The sequence below is a fragment of the Orbicella faveolata genome, unplaced genomic scaffold, assembly GCF_042242905.1.
Source record: "Orbicella faveolata isolate gen_17 unplaced genomic scaffold, um_ofav_v1 contig_34, whole genome shotgun sequence".
Lineage (NCBI taxonomy): Eukaryota > Metazoa > Cnidaria > Anthozoa > Scleractinia > Merulinidae > Orbicella > Orbicella faveolata.
Window position 1 is genome coordinate 33,504,987 of NW_028301563.1, and position 20,014 is coordinate 33,525,000.

Sequence of the window (20,014 nt, forward strand, 5' to 3'; positions counted from 1 at the left end):
ATAGTTAAGTCAAAAAATGATACTCGTTATATGTTGAAGGATTGTTAGTCATCGAAAAAGAAACATCTCTAGTTTTTCTGTTTTTGTTTGTTTGCTTTTTGCTTGTTTGAAAACAGAATGCAGATTTTTACTTACCCACCCCGACCCCTCCAAGAAGTTCTAACTACTTGAGCCCCCACCCACCCACCCCTTCAACGCCTTAAGGACGTTCGAGTGAAAATTCTCCTGTCCATAGATTTTTTTCCAAATTTTTACTGCAGTCAGATATGAGTTACTTGTGCCAGAAATTCAAAACAAATTTGGGGTCACAGACTTTGTTCAGAGATAACGCGTGTGGAAAACTACCCTGATTTTGAAAAATTGGCGCACGTAATTCAGTATGCTCTACAGGGGATTATAGTAGGTGAGTCGACGGAGCCAAACGATCTTAGTCATATTTTGTAGAAGTGGACCTGTTGCGCAAATAATTCCAAACGTTACCCACGTTTTCACAAAACTTAACCCTTCAAGAGGCATTTGAAACCGTCGCACAGATAAACGAAGAGCTAAAAAGAAGGGAATTTGATAGTGCATTTTACAAAACATTCAAACTTCTAGTCGATAGATTTTCTTCATTTTTCGCTAAACGTGGAAAATCGGTAGAGAAAGGTGATGCCTACAAAGTCGTTGGTACACACGAACACTGCAAGTCTTTGAAATTTTGGACGTTTTCCCTTTCATTCGGCAATTCCTCAATACAATCACTGAGACGGGATTTGCTATTTGTTACTCGAATGTAGCCAAGTGATTTGCATAGTGTATTTATGTAGATTCCTGGGGACTTTTTTGTCGTTGGTGTTGTTGCTGGTGTTGTTCAATTCATTCGCTTTGGTGAAATACTTATTGGTGAGTTTCTTTAAAGGTTTTTGTGTCAAGTATGATTGTTATTTTGTGGGGACGCCTTTCTAACACCCGCTGCAACATTTCGCGCAACTTTGCCAAGCGGCCTGGCCTGGGTGGAGGCAACTCCCAATAATGGCCAATACGGGGAAGCTCCGCCCGAAAGGGGTATATACCCTTTTCAGGCTCCAGGTATATAAAAGGCTAGGGAAATCTGTCATGTGGTTATTTTAAAGGGCCTTTAATTAAAAGTATTTCAAACAGAAGCACCTTTTGGCTGTATCGTTTCATTTGTTAGGCACTACATGAAAGTAACAAGAAGACTTTCTTGTTTGGCAATTTATTCATAATACGGACAAGTTATGAAAGTGCATGTGAGGGGTGTCTTTTATGTAAAAATGGTATACGAAAGGGTAAGAAGCTGGACCTCGGAGCCTCTCCGGCCGTATAGCTGTAGCCCCATCCCCCCATTCCCCATCACACCCCCCCCCCCCCCCCTCCCCGGGCCAAGCGGCAACATACTTCAAAACGCATCTGTTCAACATTCTTGCACTCCGGGTAGGAAAGACGAAAGACCAAACAGATCTTTACATTTTGTTTAAAGAGAGGATAGCCACACAGCTGTACGGAATGGCTGTCACATTTAGCAGCTGAAAATTTTAGATGCGCGCAATCTTGCAGCAATAGAAAACGATGCTAGTTTGCAAATATATACATGACAATTTCAGCTTCAGATGCGAGGTGTAAGTGTGCCTCGGCATGGTTACTTCCTCTAATTAAGCTAACTCAGATCTATGATATTCCACAAGCTTTAACTTGTTTCCAAAATATTTCTGTCACAAACTCGTACAACTCCATGTCTGCTCTGTTCGCTTCTTTTATCTTCTTCATCATTTCTTCGCTCACAGAGCTGGAGTTCAATTTTTTCTTCCCCTCGTTTAGTTTCATATGTGCAGGTTCTTCAGGGACCACTGGTAAAAAGTATGGAAGGCGTCGCTGGATAATCTTTAAAGAAAGGTGAAAATGCTCCAGCAAACCAACAGTTGCATAGTGCTTCAAAATATTTTCCTTTGCTCTTTCAAGTGCTTTCTCGGCATCTTTCTTGCAAAAGTCCTCGGTCCCACAGAAGAATCGCGTCATCATGTTATGTTTACATCCCTGACCTTGCTTCTCAAAGCATTGCTCGATTGTTTCGTAAAACTCTCCGCTGTCAATAATCTGCTTCACTCTCTTTTTTGGTCTGTTTGTGGTACGCATGTAAGCGTAATGAGAAATATATCTGTCAACTGGGTGTCTGATTTGATTAATATATGTGTGCGTTCGCTGAATTTTCAAGTTGTTTCTGAAGTAAAAGTGTGCGTTAAAAAATATCGGGCGATCTGCTTGTTTGACTCTGCGTTCGATAATCATTGGAAACGGCTTGGATTGGCCACGGTCATAGAAATCTTCTGTGTTTTCTACAACAAAAAGAAAAACCCACAGCAAGTTAGGATGGCAAAGGTTTCCTTGGATAGTAAATATTAGGGAATCTAAATAAGCTGCATGACCACGACTACGATTAAAAAGCGAATCTATATTTCATTTAGTTTGTTTCTCTTTCTCAAAAGTATCTCGAAACTGAGTTTGGAACGCAACGTTAAATTCTAAGTAGAAATTTATAAACTTGGCCGTTGTGGTACAAGCTCTCCAGACAATGTAGAATTTGGCCATTTTAAGTTGTTGTTTTGCAGAAGTCGACAAAGAAATGTACCAAGAATTCAAGTAAACTGCTACAATTCCAAAACGGCAGCCGTGATCTTTATTAAAACAACGTTTAAGAAAGCCACAACCTCTACAGCAACGGGAACGTCGCTAAACAAAATTTAACGAGAATAGTTGTCACGAGGGTTATAATTCTTGAAATATTTCTTTGTCGTCCTCTGCAAAACTTAGACAAAAACGTGAAATGTCCAAATTCTGTGTTGTGTGGAGAACGTGAACCACGACTGATAATTTCGAATTAGTATAAATCTACTAGCGTTCTATCGCGAATGGCGTTCTCTAATTGGTTACGCTAGGCACTACATATTCTGTTGTAGAAAGTGAGTAGCCGGTAACAGTGTGTGGTTATTGATAAAATAGCGGCCACTTCTTCGCGTTTTCGAAGTGTCTGTGGAAAGGATTTAGATAGTAAAAGTTTTGAACGACTAAGTGTGTTCCACATTCAGTCTCGGGATGACAGTGATAGACAAAGTAAAGGAGTAACCATAGCCTACGGAGGGAAATGGTTCAAAATCCCGGTAAACATCAAAGAAGTAAACAAACAGGCTAAGATTTATGTTGGAAGGTTCTTTACCTTGCACAACCTTTGTTTATGCTCATAGAGAATACACATAAGAATATATATGAATTACATAATTGAAATGCTTCCATTGGAGAGTTGCATTAGCACACAGAACCACCTTTTTGTGCAGGGTCAACTCCCAAAATAGCCGACAAAAACATAAAACAAAGAGCTTTCCCAGGTTTCATAACCATCACCCTCTATTAACTATGAAGTAACGCGAAATTCGTAGTTAGAATATATACATTTTTCAATCGACTTGGTTGCTTTATTAAATTCCCTAAAGAAATCTCCCTGGTACTTACCTCTGGTGTAGATATAGTTCATCATAGCAGCTGCAAAACTGAATAATGCTCCCGTTGTTTCGCTGCCTGTCTTGAAAATTCTGTTGTATAGAACCACATCGGGTGTTATGGGTTGGCACGAAGCTGTCTCCAGAAACTGCAACAAGCGGTTTTGACTGGTTGTCTTTACAGTCTGTCTGGGCTCATTACCAGGCAATGTAATCTGGTTGATGTCGCTTAAGTGGCTTTGGTTGTTGGTATAAAGGGCCAAGGCTTTCCATTTGGGCAAACTTTTTGACTGAGGCTTGGTTGCACTTGCTAAGGAAGAGTAGAATTTTCCCTGCCACAGTCTGAAATCACTTTCCGTGACATCCGGCTTACGCTTAAAAAGCGAAGAATTTGGAAACGATTCGTTTATCTGTTGACCATAAGTGAATAATCTTCTTCCGGGAGTTTGCCCCTGAACGAAAATCCACAGGCAAAAGAACAATGCATTTAAACTAAAGATGCAAAGAAAGATTGCTTTACGATTCTTCTTAAAGCGTGCGAGAGCACCCATAAGTTAGCGAGGTTTTTACAGCAATTTCACTCGGAACCTGAAGAAAGAAGAAATTTTGGGAGCATGAATTGTGAACAAACAGCTCAAATATGCAACATAACATGAGGAAAACAGTCGAATTCTGATGATAGGGTTTAGCGTAGTCTCTGTAAGTTGATAAATTTGATTTATTAGTTACTGTAATTGGACCGAGTGGAGTACAATTCAGGGAGTAATCGCGTGAGTAATTTCAAAATTGGACGAGCGCGAAGCGCGAGCTCAGTTTGAAATTACGAGCACGATTACTCCCTGAATCGTACGACACGAGATCCATTTAATAATAAATCGTATCTATAACAAATTTCCCAATTAAAAATGTCTTTTTAGAAATTCTTTTGAGCGAAAACATCTGTAGCACTTTTCATAAGTTTTGACAATTGTAGGAAACATTGCCGAGGAAGCCATAAAAGCGAGAACCAAAGACGATCGAGAATTTTGTTATTAAGATACGATTAAATGATTAATTTGACTGTGCAACTTGAAAATAACTTGAAAATAATGCATGACTGATTTCATAAGAAGTACTTAACATTTTAACAAGTACTTAACATCTTATGAAGAGAAAAGCTGTCTAATTATGAAAACTTATTTTAGCAGAGTGACTACGATTTCAAGTTTTAGAGAGATTGTGATATTAAAATCAAAACTTAATGAAAAACTCCCTCGAAGGGCGTTATTTTGTTATGTTCTTTAGTAGATCATTGTGATATACCGGCTTTTACTGAATAACAACTGCCAAAAACATTGTTTAGTGGCAACATAATTTATAACGATATACTTTATATTGGGGTGCTGAGAATAAAGAAACCCGTTAATTATATTACCTCGCCTGCACTAAACAGGCGAGTGGTTTCGATTATAAAATTAGAATAAATTATTCTGTATGTTATGCGAAATGTGAACGTTTGGAGAAAGCAAAAAGCTATTAAACAGCAAATAGCTGACACGAATGGTCGAACAGCGGCAAAGTTACAAAGATTATAACCAAGATCAAGTCAGTGCTGTGTTTTAGGGTAAACGAAGAGCTGCTTAGCTTATTAAACCGACGTTACTATTCGTTACTATTCGACACAATTCGCTGCTCCGTTCGGCCCGAAACACTCCTCAAGGTCGATGTCGATGAAGGAAAGAAGCATTCTTGTTCAACTACGTTTAGAATTCGTATCGAGATGGCTGGGGTTTTCAGGGAGCAGCCTACAGACATTCATTATCTACTGTACATTTATCTGAATAATTGTTTTTCATTTTCCTGAAGTTTGGTGCGATACCAGTACAGAACTGTTTATTCTGGTTAAAGTTGTATGTAGAAACTTGAACGAAACAGCGTGACCTGTTCGTGGCTTAACAAAACCCTTAATCAAAAGGAACTCTAAAATTAACTACAACTGCATATTTTGCCTAGGAACCAGGATCGACTATCTGAAGCGAATATAAAATCGCGGAGGACATTGTTAATAATTCAAAGCGAACTCATTCTACAAACGTGCTCACCTGTTAAAGCCGGTTGTCTGTGATTACCAAAACTTCTGTTTTAAATTTGAAAGCCATTTGAGTGTTTTTACCTCATCACCAGTGTGCGGGGTGTTAGAAGATTCTAAAACCACTAACGCCTCGATGTTTCGTGGCGGCCATATTAGTATTTTTACCAAACAAGTGGAAAGTTTTGCATAAGAAAAGACTTAGTTCTGATTCTGTGTGGGTGGTCGGTTCTGAGTTATGTAACATTATCACTGAGCCTGCCGTACGATGATCAGAGGGCAAACCATATCTAGACGCTATGTAGCATGGCCAGGGTTACCACAGGTCAGGAAAAAAAATATTGGGAAAAGTCAGGGAAATTTATTTTGAGTCAGGAAAAACTGACATTTTGAAGAAAAGTCAGAGAAAATTGAAATAATTTAAACGCGGCTGATTTAATACATTGAAGGCTGAAAGAAACATTTGGGGTCACTGTGATCTCAACGATATTTTTCCTCCTTTTTTACGTACGCTCTGTTTATTTCAGAAACGTATTCAAGCCCGTATCACTCGTCAGTGAAAATTAACTTATTCAATTCGTTTGAAACTTTCAGATTATGCTGTTCGTACTTCAAGTTCTAACCCAATCAAAACGCCCCCACCCACACGTGCGATTCAAAACTCTCAGATCGACAATTGCATTGTTATTTTCAGTTATTCAATGCTAGTCAGACTTTAAAAAAGTTACAAACTTTGCGACAAGCAACATTAAACGTCACGCAACATTTCAACACAACTAATCGCAACACTGTCTCGCATAACATGTTACACACGTTTGACCACTCTGTTACAAAGCCAACACGCGCGCTAGTTGGGTTGTTGGATCAGTGCGATACTGCGGGTGTCGTGAAAACTTAAAGAGGTTGTCGACGACGTATTGTGGTCGATTTTATCGACTGCCTCTGGAGAGAAAACGCCCGTTTTCAGGTTAGGAGGGCATACCATGCCCTTTTTGCTAAGCGTTCACAACTGCATCTGCCACTCCCACCAGATCTGATATATGACAAGCATAGCTCTGTTGCTCTTGGCCATCAACATGCCAAGAGCATGCAGTCTGTCAACAATTTCTTTCTCAAGTATATTTGATGCAGCATGCAGCCTATACATACACATACTGGTAAACGGGTCTCTTGCCTTTTGACATGCCGAGCGCATTCTTTGGATTTACGGGCGGGCTTTATGACTGGAATTTAGGGTTTGTCCCGCAAGGATCATGGTTACCGATGCCAGCAAAGCCTGGGGTAATGATTCCTTTTGGCAGATCTGAGAAAAAGATCCCGTGGCTATGAATGGTCTATTGCTAGCTCTGCGTTCTAAACTCGTCACATTGCCATCGTTTTCAGCAGAGGAAGCGTAAAAACAGTAGTCATCCTCCGTCGTCGTCAAACACTTGCAATGCCTCTTAGCTGCCTCTTTAATTAGGGTGTCAGCGGCCAATAACACGCGTAGCTAGAGTGTATCTCTTGCTTCTCTGCCACCACGCCTTTTGCAAAACTCCTTTCTCGAATCCGAGAGCTTGAAAAAGGTAGTGTGTGGCTGTCGCGTTCTAGAATTTTGATTGTGGAATTCAACTTAACTATAGTAATAGATTGGCAGTTACGTTTTTCCTTTTTTGATGACTTTTCCATTATTATGTTTTTGCGCGCGGTTGACCGGCGCTGTTAGACAACTCAGGTAATATCTGGCTCCAAAGGCAGTCATCATGTTAGCTTAGGTATTGACTCAAATTGCATAACTCGTGAACAACAGATCGAACGCATGATCGGAGTCGACAGCCGTTGTATATGCCTCGTGTACGTTTGCTGCTTCTTTGGCCGAGACAGTTTCCTTTTAAATACGTGATCCAGTTTGGTTCTGGTTGGTTCTATCGAATTCGACAAGATTTATGCCAAGTGGCACAATGACTTTCAAATGTGCGAGCAATTCCATTCTCTTATCCAAATTTTCCCAAATCAACCTATTTCTTCCTTCATATGTTGAAGCTCGCCATTTTCTCTTTCTAGCAACGGTTTGTGCTGTACGTATTTGCATCCAATTGCATAGAAAAACAATTAGAATAGGACACCGCTTCTACCATCCGAACCAAGAGAAAGTATTGCAGAAATGTAGAGAAAGAGCAGCAATCTGCTGAGTCCGGATTGGTCAATTCAAATTTCAGGCCCGCCAGCCGTATGCAAGGTTAATAATGTATAAACGTAAGGTAAAAAGGTGAATTAATTCGCGAAAAATTGACAAGAACATGAGCTTTGCGGGGGGTCTAATGAGTGAGCACTCTAATCATCGCTATCTAGCTGGAATTTGAACGTTAAGCTCGGCACTATTTCAGGAATTGATCAGTAAGGGAATGCACAATTTCCCACAAAGTTTGGTGCTTGTTTCAAAAATCGCACAATTCTATGAAAGCAGCCGGTCACAAAGTTGCAGTCAAAGGAACATATGAACGAGGTTCGGTTGAAATTAGTTACTCGTCAAGTTTCCGATATATTTATATTTCTTTTTATCATTTTCTTCTTAATTAACCATGCAACAGACTGACTCTCTTTTACGAGCGTAAGGGCGATGGGAAACAAAGCATTCAGTGGGGATTGCTTTGACAACTAATTTTTTAAGAAAATAATACGGCTGTTTTAATTTATCTGTTGGGTGTTATTTCTCTCGTTCCAAGGAAAAAGAAAGCCGCTGAGGAAAAAGCACAGAGCCTGAAAAACTCCATGGTTCAGTCCTACCACAGAGTGTCCTCTTCCGTGTCAGCGGTATTGGGAGCGTATGGTAGTGGCGTAATACAACCAGGTCGCGCCCCTGTAAAGGGACCTGGGACGGCTGGACGGAGAGGGACTGGAAGAGGTACCATAAAAAGAACAGCAAGTGGCGTAGGAAATATGGCCGGTAAAGGTGCAGGAAGGGGAACCGGAAAAGGACCAGTGAGGGGCCCTGGTCGAGTTAATTCCTCGGGGGTCAACACGCCACTTATTAACCCAAAAGGAACGCCAAATAAACGAAAAAAGCAGAAACAGACGAAAGCTGGAAATACAGGAGCGGTAAGCCGAACCAATTAAATAAATAGACTTTCATGCATTAGGTTGAAATTTTATTCCTTATTTTTCCAGTTCGGACAATATGATACTGGTTCACACGCGCGGACCTCGCGTGCACGACGCGCACAGTCTTCTGCTATCGTCTGCCACAGCTCTACAGAGATCCGTATAGCTTCTGATTGGCTATTTTTTCCCCTTAAAAATCTAGGTATCAACCAATCAGAGGCACGTATCTCTGTACAGCTTCGTTATCAGAATGGAATTTCGCGCGTATCTTGAGCGATGTCAGAATCGACAACCCCACCGAAAAAAGGCTAAGAAGGTGAAATTTCACTTCCGGTTACTTGCGTACGTCAGCCCGAGCGCCGAAAACAAAAACAACTCAATAACTTGCAAATTCGCTTACATTTAAGGTGTTTTTTTTCGTGTGTTTCACAAAATGCAAAGTAAACAGAGTACAAGCAAAGGCAAAATAAGAGAAAGACAGAAAAACAAGAGTAATAGAAAAAGAAAAACTAACTCCCTGTGACTTTGTTTGATCTTACCGAAGTGCGTTAGTAATGTAAATTGCGCACGCGCTGATAGGATTACTTCCAATATATATCGGGCTCACTTCCAGTTTCTTTAAATGCTAAAGGAAACGCGGTTTACAGTAAATTCGGCCTTTTCGGACGAATTTCGATTAAAGCCAACGTTGGGAACATAGCTATGCATTCCATTTTCGAAATCGGGCTTTTTCCAGAAAATTACGAATTTTTCAATATTTTAAAATTCTCTCAAACTCGGACCTTTTAAAAATGAAACAAATCTATGCATATATTAAATCAATGAAAAAAATCCCGATAGAGTAATTTGCCTGGGATCCTTTACATTTTTTCAGTATTAGTCACATGACCATGGGCGTGACCTGATGACATCATCACTAGTGTTACTGATCATGTAAAAGTTAAAACACATGAAGTAGCTCTGAACTAACTAAAAATGATGAGGTTATATGAGAATAAATTTTCCTTAGCAACGGCTCGAAAAGATCAGTTAATCAGTGGGCCCTTAAAGGAGAAGGTCACTCCAAAAAGCCTACTTTTTTTTGTCTTCGCCTATAAGAAGTAAACATTCAGGTTTTCCACTCACCGAAGTTTCAGCCTCTGAAGTGCCTACTATCCTGAAGAAATTCGTCTCGAAAGAAGCGACTTTGGAGGCCGCCATTTTGAAACTGTCTTGGCAGCCAGGTCGTGTTTATGTGACGTCATTCCGTCCGACTCGAAATTGATGGGAAGGAGAAAAACTTGCAACTGACTTGGCATCCGTCTCAAGGTCAGCAAAATCTTTTTTTTCCAAGCGATTATCCACTTCGCTATCTTCAATACTATCATTACGGAGTTTGGAGCATGTTTGGCTCAAAATAATTCACCCCAAGAGCAGCCATAATCCAAAGTGGTAGTTAAAAGGCTCTTCGGAAGCCATTTGGACAAAATCTCTCGAACGGAATGACGTCATGAAAACGCAGCCTGGCTGCTGAGTACTGTTCAAAATGGCGGCAGCAATGTTCGAATTTTGGGCTTCTTTGGAGACAAACTTCATGAGGAGAACCTGCACTTCAGAGGCTGAAACTTCGGTGAGTGGCCAAACTTAGTGCAAGGTTTTTATTAGCGTTGACAGAAAATATACATTTCTGGACTGACCTCCTTTAACAATCAACGTGTTTATTTTCTTCGCAGCTCTTGCCGGCACAAACAAGCACGTTACCGAGCCTGTGTAAGTTCTTCAATAAACCACAGAAACAGCAAGGGGTTAGCTTGCCAAGTAAAAATTTTCGCAAACATATAATGTGTCGTTCATGGGAAGGCGAAATCGTGCAACTAAATGCCCTGGATGACATAGAGGAAGAAGATGAAGAAGACCATTGAACAACAAAATAATCAGCTAAAAAATGAGGAATTAAATCTTTTTAGGTAAAATCTAATTTCCCTTATTTTGCTTTGAGTCAGTTTTGATCCAAGCGTAAATGAAACTTGAAAGACGTAAGATTTTTGATTAACCATTCTATTTTGTTATGAGTGGAACAAATTAAGGAAAGTAATAAAAACATCAGTACATTTCTTTGTACATTTTACCAACAAAATGCCGTTGCCTTCAACAAATGACAATTTTAAAACTTTTAAATGGATTCCAATTTTTGTTAATAAATAGTTAAGTCAAAAAATGATACTCGTTATATGTTGAGGGATTGTTAGTCATCGAAAAAGAAACATCTCTAGTTTTTCTGTTTTTGTTTGTTTGCTTTTTGCTTGTTTGAAAACAAAATGCAGATTTTTACTTACCCACCCCGACCCCTCCAAGAAGTTCTAACTACTTGAGCCCCCACCCACCCACCCCTTCAACGCCTTAAGGACGTTCGAGCGAAAATTCTCCAGTCCATAGATTTTTTTCCAAATTTTTACTGCAGCAATAGAAAACGATGCTAGTTTGCAAATATATACATGACAATTTCAGCTTCAGATGCGAGGTGTAATTTAGACACTGCATGCAATTAAGGAAACAGAAAGTTAATTTAAAGAGCCACACACCAAGTGTGCCTCGGCATGGTTACTTCCTCTAATTAAGCTAACTCAGATCTATGATATTCCACAAGCTTTGACTTGTTTCCAAAATATTTCTGTCACAAACTCGTACAACTCCATGTCTGCTCTGTTCGCTTCTTTTATCTTCTCAATCATTTCTTCGCTCACAGAGCTGGAGTTCAATTTTTTCTTCCCCTCGTTTAGTTTCATATGTGCAGGTTCTTCAGGGACCACTGGTAAAAAGTATGGAAGGCGTCGCTGGATAATCTTTAAAGAAAGGTGAAAATGCTCCAGTAAACCAACAGTTGCATAGTGCTTCAAAATATTTTCCTTTGCTCTTTCAAGTGCTTTCTCGGCATCTTTCTTGCAAAAGTCCTCGGTCCCACAGAAGAATCGCGTCATCACGTTATGTTTACAACCCTGACCTTGCTTCTCAAAGCATTGCTCGATTGTTTCGTAAAACTCTCCACTGTCAATCATCTGCTTTACTCTCGTTTCCGGTCTGTTCGTGGTACGCATATAAGCGTAATGAGAAATATATCTGTCAACTGGGTGTCTGATTTGATTAATATATGTGTGCGTTCGCTGAATTTTCAAGTTGTTTCTGAAGTAAAAGTGTGCGTTAAAAAATATCGGGCGATCTGCTTGTTTGACCCTGCGTTCGATAATCATTGGAAACGACCTGGATTGGCCACGGTCATAGAAATCTTCTGTGTTTTCTACAACAAAAAGAAAAACCCACAGCAAGTTAGGATGGCAAAGGTTTGCTTGGATAGTAAATATTAGGGAATCTAAATAAGCTGCATGACCACGACTACGATTAAAAAGCGAATCTATATTTCATTTAGTTTGTTTCTCTTTCTCAAAAGTATCTCGAAACTGAGTTTGGAACGCAACGTTAAATTCTAAATAGAAAGTTATAAATTTGACCGTTGTGTTATAAGCTCTCCAGACAATGTAGAATTTGGCCATTTGTGTAAGTTGTTGTTTTGCAGAAGTCGACAAAGAAATGTACCAAGAATTCAAGTAAACTGCTACAATTCCAAAACGGCAACCGTGATATTTATTAAAACTAAGTTTAAGAAAGCCACAACCTCTACAGCAACGGGAACGTCGCTAAACAAAATTTAACGAGAATAGTTGTCACGAGGGTTATAATTCTTGAAAGACTTCTTTGTCGTCCTTTGTAAAACTCAGACAACAACGTGAAATGTCCAATGAAATTCTGTGTTGTATGGAGAACGTGAACCACGACTGATAATTTCTATTTCGAATTAGTATAAATCTACTAGCGTTCTATCGTGAATGGCGTTCTCTAATTGGTTACGCTATGCACTACATATTCTGTTGTAGAAAGTGAGTAGCCGGTAAGAGTGTGTGGTTATTGTTGAAATAGCGGCCACTTCTTCGCGTTTTCGAAGTGTCTGTAGAAAGGATTTAGATAAAAGTTTTGAACGACTAAGTGTGTTCCATATTCAGTCTCGGGAGAGTTTTGACAGTGATAGACAAAGTAAAGGAGTAACCATAGCCTACGGAGGGAAATGGTTCAAAAGCCCGGTAAACATCAAAGAAGTAAACAAACAGGCTAAGATTTATGTTGGAAGGTTCTTTACCCTGCACAACCTTTGTTTATGCTCATAGAGAATATACCTAAGATTATACATGAATTACATAATTGAAATGCTTCCATTGGAGAGTTGCATTAGCACACAGAACCACCTTTTTTTGCAGGGTCAACTCCTAAAATAGCCAACAAAAACATAAAACAAAGAGCTTTCCCAGGTTTCATAACTATCACCCTCTATTAACTATGAAGTAACGCGAAATTCGTAGTTAGAATATATACATTTTTCAATCGACTTGGTTGTTTTATTAAATTCCCTAAAGAAATCTCCCTGGTACTTACCTCTGGTGTAGATATAGTTCATCATAGCTGCTACAAAACTGAATAATGCTCCCGTTGTTTCACTGCCTGTCTTGAAAATTCTGTTGTATAGAACCACATCGGGTGTTATGGGTTGGCACGAAGCTGTCTCCAGAAACTGCAACAAGCGGTTTTGACTGGTTGTCTTTACAGTCTGTCTGGGCTCATTACCAGGCAATGTAATCTGGTTGATGTCGCTTAAGTGGCTTTGGTTGTTGGTATAAAGGGCCAAGGCTTTCCATTTGGGCAAACTTTTTGATTGAGGCTTGGTTGCACTTGCTAAGGAAGAGTAGAATTTTCCCTGCCACAGTCTGAAATCACTTTGCGTGACATCCGGCTTAGGCTTAAAAAGCGAAGAATCTGGAAACGGTTCGTTTATCTGTTGACCATAAGTGAATAACCTTCTTCCGGGAGTTTGCCCCTGAACGAAAATCCACACGCCAAAGAACAATGCATTTAAACTAAAGATGCAAAGAAAGATTGCTTTATGATTCTTCTTAAAGTGTGCGAAAACACCCATAAGTTAGCGAGGTTTTTACAGCAATTTCACTCGGAACCTGAAGAAAGAAGACATTTTGGGAGCATGAATTGTGAACAAACAGCTCAAATATGCAACATACCATGAGGAAAACAGTCGAATACAGATGATAGGGTTTAGTGTAGTCTTTGTAAGTTGATTAATTTAATTTATTAGTTATAGTAACTGGACCGAGTGGAGTACAATTCAGGGAGTAATCGCGTGAGTAACTTCAAAATTGGACGAGCGCGAAGCGCGAGCCCAGTTTGAAATTACGAGCACGATTACTCCCTGAGGCCCAGTTCAGACGTCGTGCTTCTGCCGTGCCGAACTAAATTCAGGAATTAAGTTCGACAAAAATACGGCAGAAGCACGGCGTCTGAATCAAACTTTTGAATTAAGTTCGGCAAGCAATTAAGTTCGACAAGCTCTGCCGTGCTACACGACTCCGGCACGGCAGCGATTCAAACGTCGTGCTTCTGTCGCGCCAAACTAAATTCATAAATTATGTCAATGTATTTTGGCGAGATTTCGTTCCCGTGGGGAGTTAGGAGGAGAATTGTTACAAGGCTTCAGTAAACCCTGGATTTGATTCGACTCTGGTACGACGTCTGAATCAGAGTTGACTTCCTTCCGTGCAACAGTCGAACCAAATTGCAATTTAGTTCGGCACGGCAGAAGCACGACGTCTGAACTGGGCCTGAATCGTACGACACGAGATCCATTTACTAATTAATCGTATCTATAACAAATTTCCGAATTAAAAATGTCTTTTTAGAAATTCTTTTGAGCGAAAACATCTGTAGCACTTTTCATAAGTTTTGACAATTGTAGGAAACATTGCCGAGGAAGCCACAAAAGCGAGAACCAAAGACGATCGAAAATTTTGTTATTAAGATACGATTAATTGATTAATTTGACTGTGCAACTTGAAAATAACTTGAAAATAATGCATGACTGATTTCATAAGAAGTACTTAACATTTTAACAAGTACTTAACATCTTATGAAGAGAAAAGCTGTCTAATTATGAAAACTTATTTTAGCAGAGTGACTATGATTTCAAGTTTTAGAGAGATTGTGATATTAAAATCAAAACTTAATGAAAAACTCCCTCGAAGGGCGTTATTTTGTTATGTTCTTTAGTAGATCATTGTGATATACCGGCTTTTACTGAATAACAACTGCCAAAAACATTGTTTAGTGGCTTCTTTTGCGCCTAACAACTGAGTAAGACTAATTTGCGAATGTTAATATACAAGTAAAATTAGCTCACTGACCCATCTAAATAACGTGATAAAACTGAAAACAACAGATGCGTTTGGTTCAGTTTTCTACCGACGTAAAAATATCATTTGCATGATCTCTACTTAATTAAAAGGCTCTGTTTACGGTTATGTCCTGTTGTACCGGTACACTGAGGAAATAACCATTGTACTCCTTTCTTTACGAATCTTTGTTTACAACTGTTGAACATTGTTGGGTCTTTTGTATCGGTTTTTGTGAACCGGTACACGAGGACAGAACCCTGTTTACAAATCGCCTTAATTCATCGACGTGTTTTATCGCCACGTTTTTCCGGATTTTCTTAGTGCTAGTCAGTCTCCTTGGCATCAGTTCTATGTTTGGTTCCTGTGAATCGTTTGCCTGTGTAGACCTGTGTAATTTATAACTAGTGTTGGTCATGGAAGAAAAACGTTTCGCTTAATTTACTCGCACAACATACTTTATAACGATATACTTTATATTGGGGTGCTGAGAATAAAGAAACCCGTTAATTATATTACCTCGCCTGCACTAAACAGGCGAGTGGTTTCGATTATAAAATTAGAATAAACTATTCTGTATGTTATGCGAAATGTGAACGTTTGGAGAAAGCAAAAAGCTATTAAACAGCAAATAGCTGACACGAATGGTCGAACAGCGGCAAAGTTACAAAGACTATAACCAAGATCAAGTCAGTGCTGTGATTTAGGGTAAACGAAGAGCTGCTTAGCTTATTAAACCGACGTTACTATTCCTTACTATTCGACACAATTCGCTGCTCCGTTCGGCCCGAAACACTCCTCAAGGTCGATGTCGATGAAGGAAAGAAGCATTCTTGTTCAACTACGTTTAGAATTCGTATCGAGATGGCTGGGGTTTTCAGGGAGCAGCCTACAGACATTCATTATCTACTGTACATTTATCTGAATAATTGTTTTTCATTTTCCTGAAGTTTGGTGCGATACCAGTACAGAACTGTTTATTCTGGTTAAAGTTGTATGTAGAAACTTGAACGAAACAGCGTGACCTGTTCGTGGCTTAACAAAACCCTTAATCAAAAGGAACTCTAAAATTAACTACAACTGCATATTTTACCTAGGAACCAGGATCGACTATCTGAAGCGAATATAAAATCGCGGAGGACATTGTTAATAATTCAAAGCGAACTCATTCTACAAACGTGCTCACCTGTTACGGCAGGTTTCTTTCACAGGTCACAGGTCACAGGTCACAGGTCACAGGTCACAGGTCACAGGTCACAGGTCACAATCAAAACACTCAGTAAATTTCGCGATGTAACAATTACTGAGATTCCCGAGAGGTTTATCGATGTTTCCATGCAACAAACCCTAACTAAAAATGTTTTACTCTATAATTTTAATGAAAAAATTTCTAGGGGTGGTATATATACGAAATGGGTTGAAATATAGCTTTCAAACGTATAGTGTTAATATATTTTATCGTAATAAGATAATTCATTATGATAGTTTTATCTCTATATATATATATATTTTTTAAATCTATACAACGAGTATGTACTAAACAGAAACAAGAGGGTCCCCTATACCTACTCTGAAAACAATTTCACGCATGAGTAATCGGCCTTTTCACGCATCGCAAAAAATTCGAAAGCAGCTTCACGTTAACAGAAAAAATCACTTTTCACGTAAAAATGCAAAAGCTAAATCATGTGTTACATAAAAATACAAATTCTATCCACGTTTCGCAAAACATACAGAACCCTCCATTTTGATGCATCGAAATGCCGTGTGCGTGTGTGACACATCGTGACAGACTAGATTCTAGGTCCTCCTGGTAAACTGTCGCTGTGGTTAGTTCTCAGTTGCGTGGAATGGACAGGTTTTACATCTAGTTTGGTGTAGTTTACGAGCTTTAATGACGCTAAAATCTCCAAAAAAAGTGAACAATTATTCCCGCAAAAGTCATTGGTTCACAAATCACGTGTAAGTAGATGCATAATTCACGGATCAGTGTAAGCCTCTTTCGTTTTCATATTATATTGAAAGGCTAAAAACAATTTATGTTTTCAACAGTTATAAGTCTTAGCTTTCTTTGGATCAATTTTTTTTTTTGAATTTCAGTGCTACAAATGATTTCCCCTACGCGCTTTTTTTTTCAAGAAAGAGCTCTTATAGTTGCACTTGGGACGCACTTGTATGCATCTGTTTTATGATGTTTTTTGTTGTTGTTGTTGTTGTTGTCATTAAAATTATAAAGTAAAACATTTGTATAAAGTAAAACACGTTTGTTGCATGGAAACATCGATAAACCTCTCGGGAATCTCAGTAATTGTTACATCGCGAAATTTACTGAGTGTTTTGATTGTGACCTGTGACCTGTGACCTGTGACCTGTGACCTGTGACCTGTGACCTGTGACCTGTAAAAGAAACCTGCCGCACCTGTTAAAGCCGGTTGTCTGTGATTACCAAAACTTCTGTTTTAAATTTGAAAGCCATTTGAGTGTTTTTACCTCATCACCAGTGTGCGGGGTGTTAGAAGATTCTAAAACCACTAACGCCTCGATGTTTCGTGGCGGCCATATTAGTATTTTTACCAAACAAGTGAGTAGTGGTATGGGCTAGTCCAGTACGAATTTGACAGGTAGTGTCATGCAAATGAAAAAGTATTGTTATGGAAAGGAGTTCTATTGTTTTCTCGAGTTTGACGTATCCATGGTAGCCAGAAGCCTCGCCCCCTTTGACGTCATTAATCTCGTTTCCGTGTTGACCGAGTAAAAAGCCTGGTTTCTAAGATAAACAAAGTAATCACGCAATTTTAAAGTTAACCATTAACTTTAATATCAAATGTTTCCCTAAAATTACAGGACAGAGCCGTGTGCAACTCCTTAGTGGATTGCGCTCAACTTATGAATGAAACTATTTACAAAAGTGTTTACAAATGGCACAACAGTTCAATCATGTCCACGTCCTCATTTGTTATTCTTTCATAGCCATAGGGATATGTTTTGAAGGTGTAGGGATCTATCACTCGTTTTTCGTACACAAGCTGGTACTTTTTCGTCTGAGAGACTGTGGTCAGTGAGTACTCTTTGGAGTTTCGGACGATGTGATAAGGCTTGTAAATATCAGTTTGTCGCGTTTTCTCGAGAAGGCGTTGAATTTCGTCTAAAACATTTTGCCGCAACACTTGATAATTTAACTACTTGCTACCTTCACTGTTTAAAGAGATTCTCCTCACTTTGCATTCTTCTTTTTCTTTCTTCGTGAGGTAACTACAGTTTTTCGGTCCCGCGGACGCAAATTCAGTGATGAAGTCGTCTTCTCCCAACTCGTCCTTGAAATCACCGAGAAAGTCGTCAAGGGGAGGATTGTTTTCATGAGGTAAACTGGAAAAAATAACGCTGTCGGTGTCTGTGTACTGTACTCGTTCTTGTAGCATGTCCAGAGCTGCATACAAACGAAGTCGAGCCCAACATGTCGTGAAACAAGCGATGAAAATGTTGAGGTTTGGTGAGACAGATTCGTCATTCGATTTCAGTTTATAGTGAATTTCAACGATGTCTTCAGACAATACACTCACGTAGCAAATGTCATTTGCATCACTTTCATGGAATGCACTGAACCTCATAGGATCTCCGAACTCTTTGATTTGAGTTTTGTTGGTGCGCTGGCCAAACTTCCCCCACATGGAATTTAACATCATTTTTACGAGGCTACGTTTGCCGGGATTCTTTTCATTATTGTTGCGGTTGAGTTCGATGCCCTCTTTCGCTTTGTAGGATCTCAGATGTTCTTGTTGTTTGACGGGATCATCGCCTACATGAGCTGGCCAGCCGCTTGCCTCCTCTTTAATCTTTAACCATGTATTCACATAGTCTTTAAAGAGACCTTTCCTCGTTTCAGAAAAATGCCACACTTCGTGAATGTAAGTTATTTTGTAGCCCTTCTCAACGGCTTTGTTCAGTTCGGGGGTACACCATGTACCTGTAATTTGTCTTTCACTGTCGCTGTGACTGCAAACCCAGGACCGTTGTAGCATTGGTTTTTCCATCTCTTCTTGTACACAGGCTCTACATAGCGGGAATGTTAGTTTACCATTTTCACGCAGCGGAAGTACTGGATGAAACAGTTTTTCTGGAGGTAAGATTGTGACCTTGGCAATCCCGAAGTAATTTTGGATGTCTGTGTCTTCCGGCTGAAATATAATTTCAGGGTGGCCGACAGGATACTCAGCATTCTTATTAATGAACGGATAGAGAGATGTAAAATCATAGTAATGAATCTTCTCTCCTGAGGCGATGTCAGCCAGATGATAGAGTTTGCCCATCCAATCGGTACAACAAATCTTTGTTTACCAACTGGGCGCTTTTCTTGGATCCGTTCATTAGAGATACGGTAGTGATTGAATCTTGGGAAGAACTCATCATGATGTCTCGATGAATTTGTGACATCTCATACATCCTTCGTCCTTTAAAAGGTGGCTGAGAATCCTTTGATCGTCCGAACTGCGTGGATGTAAATCCAAGACCATGTATCCGAACGGACGTTCTGTCAAACGTTGAAACGTGTCTTGTAAAACTTGCCATTGGGTGGGAAATGCCTGTAACAGTAAATTTCTCATGCCTAATTGATCTCGTGGGTTCTTGAAGGCTACGACATAGTGGGCGTTTCTGGAAATACTCTTGGCATATTTCCCGGGCGGAAACACGTCTTGGCACAAGTAGAGCACGGTGACGTTCTGATGGTGAGAATGTTTGGTGAACAGATCCAACACTCGTTTATCGTTCCCTCCTTCAGCCATTAGATCGTCCAACACGAGTCATCCGCCTTTAGGAAACCACGTTTTCAGTTGATCTGTGTCGGGAATGCCTTCGTGAAACTTGACCCCCTGTTCTTTCATGGGCTGAAACCCGTCTTGCCACACTCCGTAACAATAATGTATTTGGGAGGGTGGGGTATGAGACAAATCGAGGTTGTTCAGTAAACGTTTGGTGGTAAACACAGTCTTGCCACACCCTGCGTCGTTCCATGAGTCCAAATGACCAAACGCGCATGGGCATGCTACTTTTGATACCGCATGGAAAGGAAAAATTCCACCCAACGGGGAATGGAGCTCTGATCTCTCGAG

General features: G+C 39.8%; 2 protein-coding genes, 1 long non-coding RNA gene and 2 pseudogenes across 5 annotated transcripts in view; 2 read left to right on the forward strand and 3 right to left on the reverse strand.

Moving 5' to 3' along the window:
- Positions 1–1,416: 1,416 nt before the first annotated feature.
- Positions 1,417–20,014, reverse strand: part of LOC149105894 (uronyl 2-sulfotransferase-like) — a 24,836-nt gene continuing 6,238 nt past the window's right edge. The window contains exons 1-3 of one of the 2 annotated variants that reach the window (XM_089271659.1): positions 5,576–5,773; positions 3,508–4,082; positions 1,417–2,336 (exon numbers count right to left, since the gene is read on the reverse strand). In XM_089271659.1, coding sequence (XP_089127785.1) covers positions 1,672–2,336; positions 3,508–4,045 — 1,203 coding nt within the window. In that variant the 5' untranslated portion in view covers positions 4,046–4,082; positions 5,576–5,773 and the 3' untranslated portion in view covers positions 1,417–1,671. Of the gene's footprint in view, positions 2,337–3,507; positions 4,083–5,575; positions 5,774–20,014 lie in introns of those variants that run through there. The other variant, XM_089271660.1, reaches the window with a different exon arrangement.
- On the forward strand, positions 8,243–10,556 carry LOC149105895 (uncharacterized; annotated as a pseudogene).
- LOC149105896 (uronyl 2-sulfotransferase-like) overlaps positions 11,125–20,014 on the reverse strand; it is a 13,893-nt gene continuing 5,003 nt past the window's right edge. Inside the window, exons 1-3 of one of the 2 annotated variants that reach the window (XM_089271661.1) lie at positions 17,326–18,034; positions 13,105–13,679; positions 11,125–11,917 (exon numbers count right to left, since the gene is read on the reverse strand). In XM_089271661.1, the coding sequence (XP_089127787.1) occupies positions 11,253–11,917; positions 13,105–13,642 (1,203 nt within the window). In that variant the 5' untranslated portion in view covers positions 13,643–13,679; positions 17,326–18,034 and the 3' untranslated portion in view covers positions 11,125–11,252. Of the gene's footprint in view, positions 11,918–13,104; positions 13,680–17,325; positions 18,035–20,014 lie in introns of those variants that run through there. The other variant, XM_089271662.1, reaches the window with a different exon arrangement.
- On the forward strand, positions 15,869–16,264 carry LOC149105897 (uncharacterized). The gene is made up of 2 exons (XR_016201562.1): positions 15,869–16,117; positions 16,153–16,264. It is a non-coding gene; the product is annotated as an uncharacterized LOC149105897 (long non-coding RNA).
- The window catches only part of LOC149105898 (uncharacterized), a 1,033-nt pseudogene continuing 77 nt past the window's right edge, over positions 19,059–20,014 (reverse strand).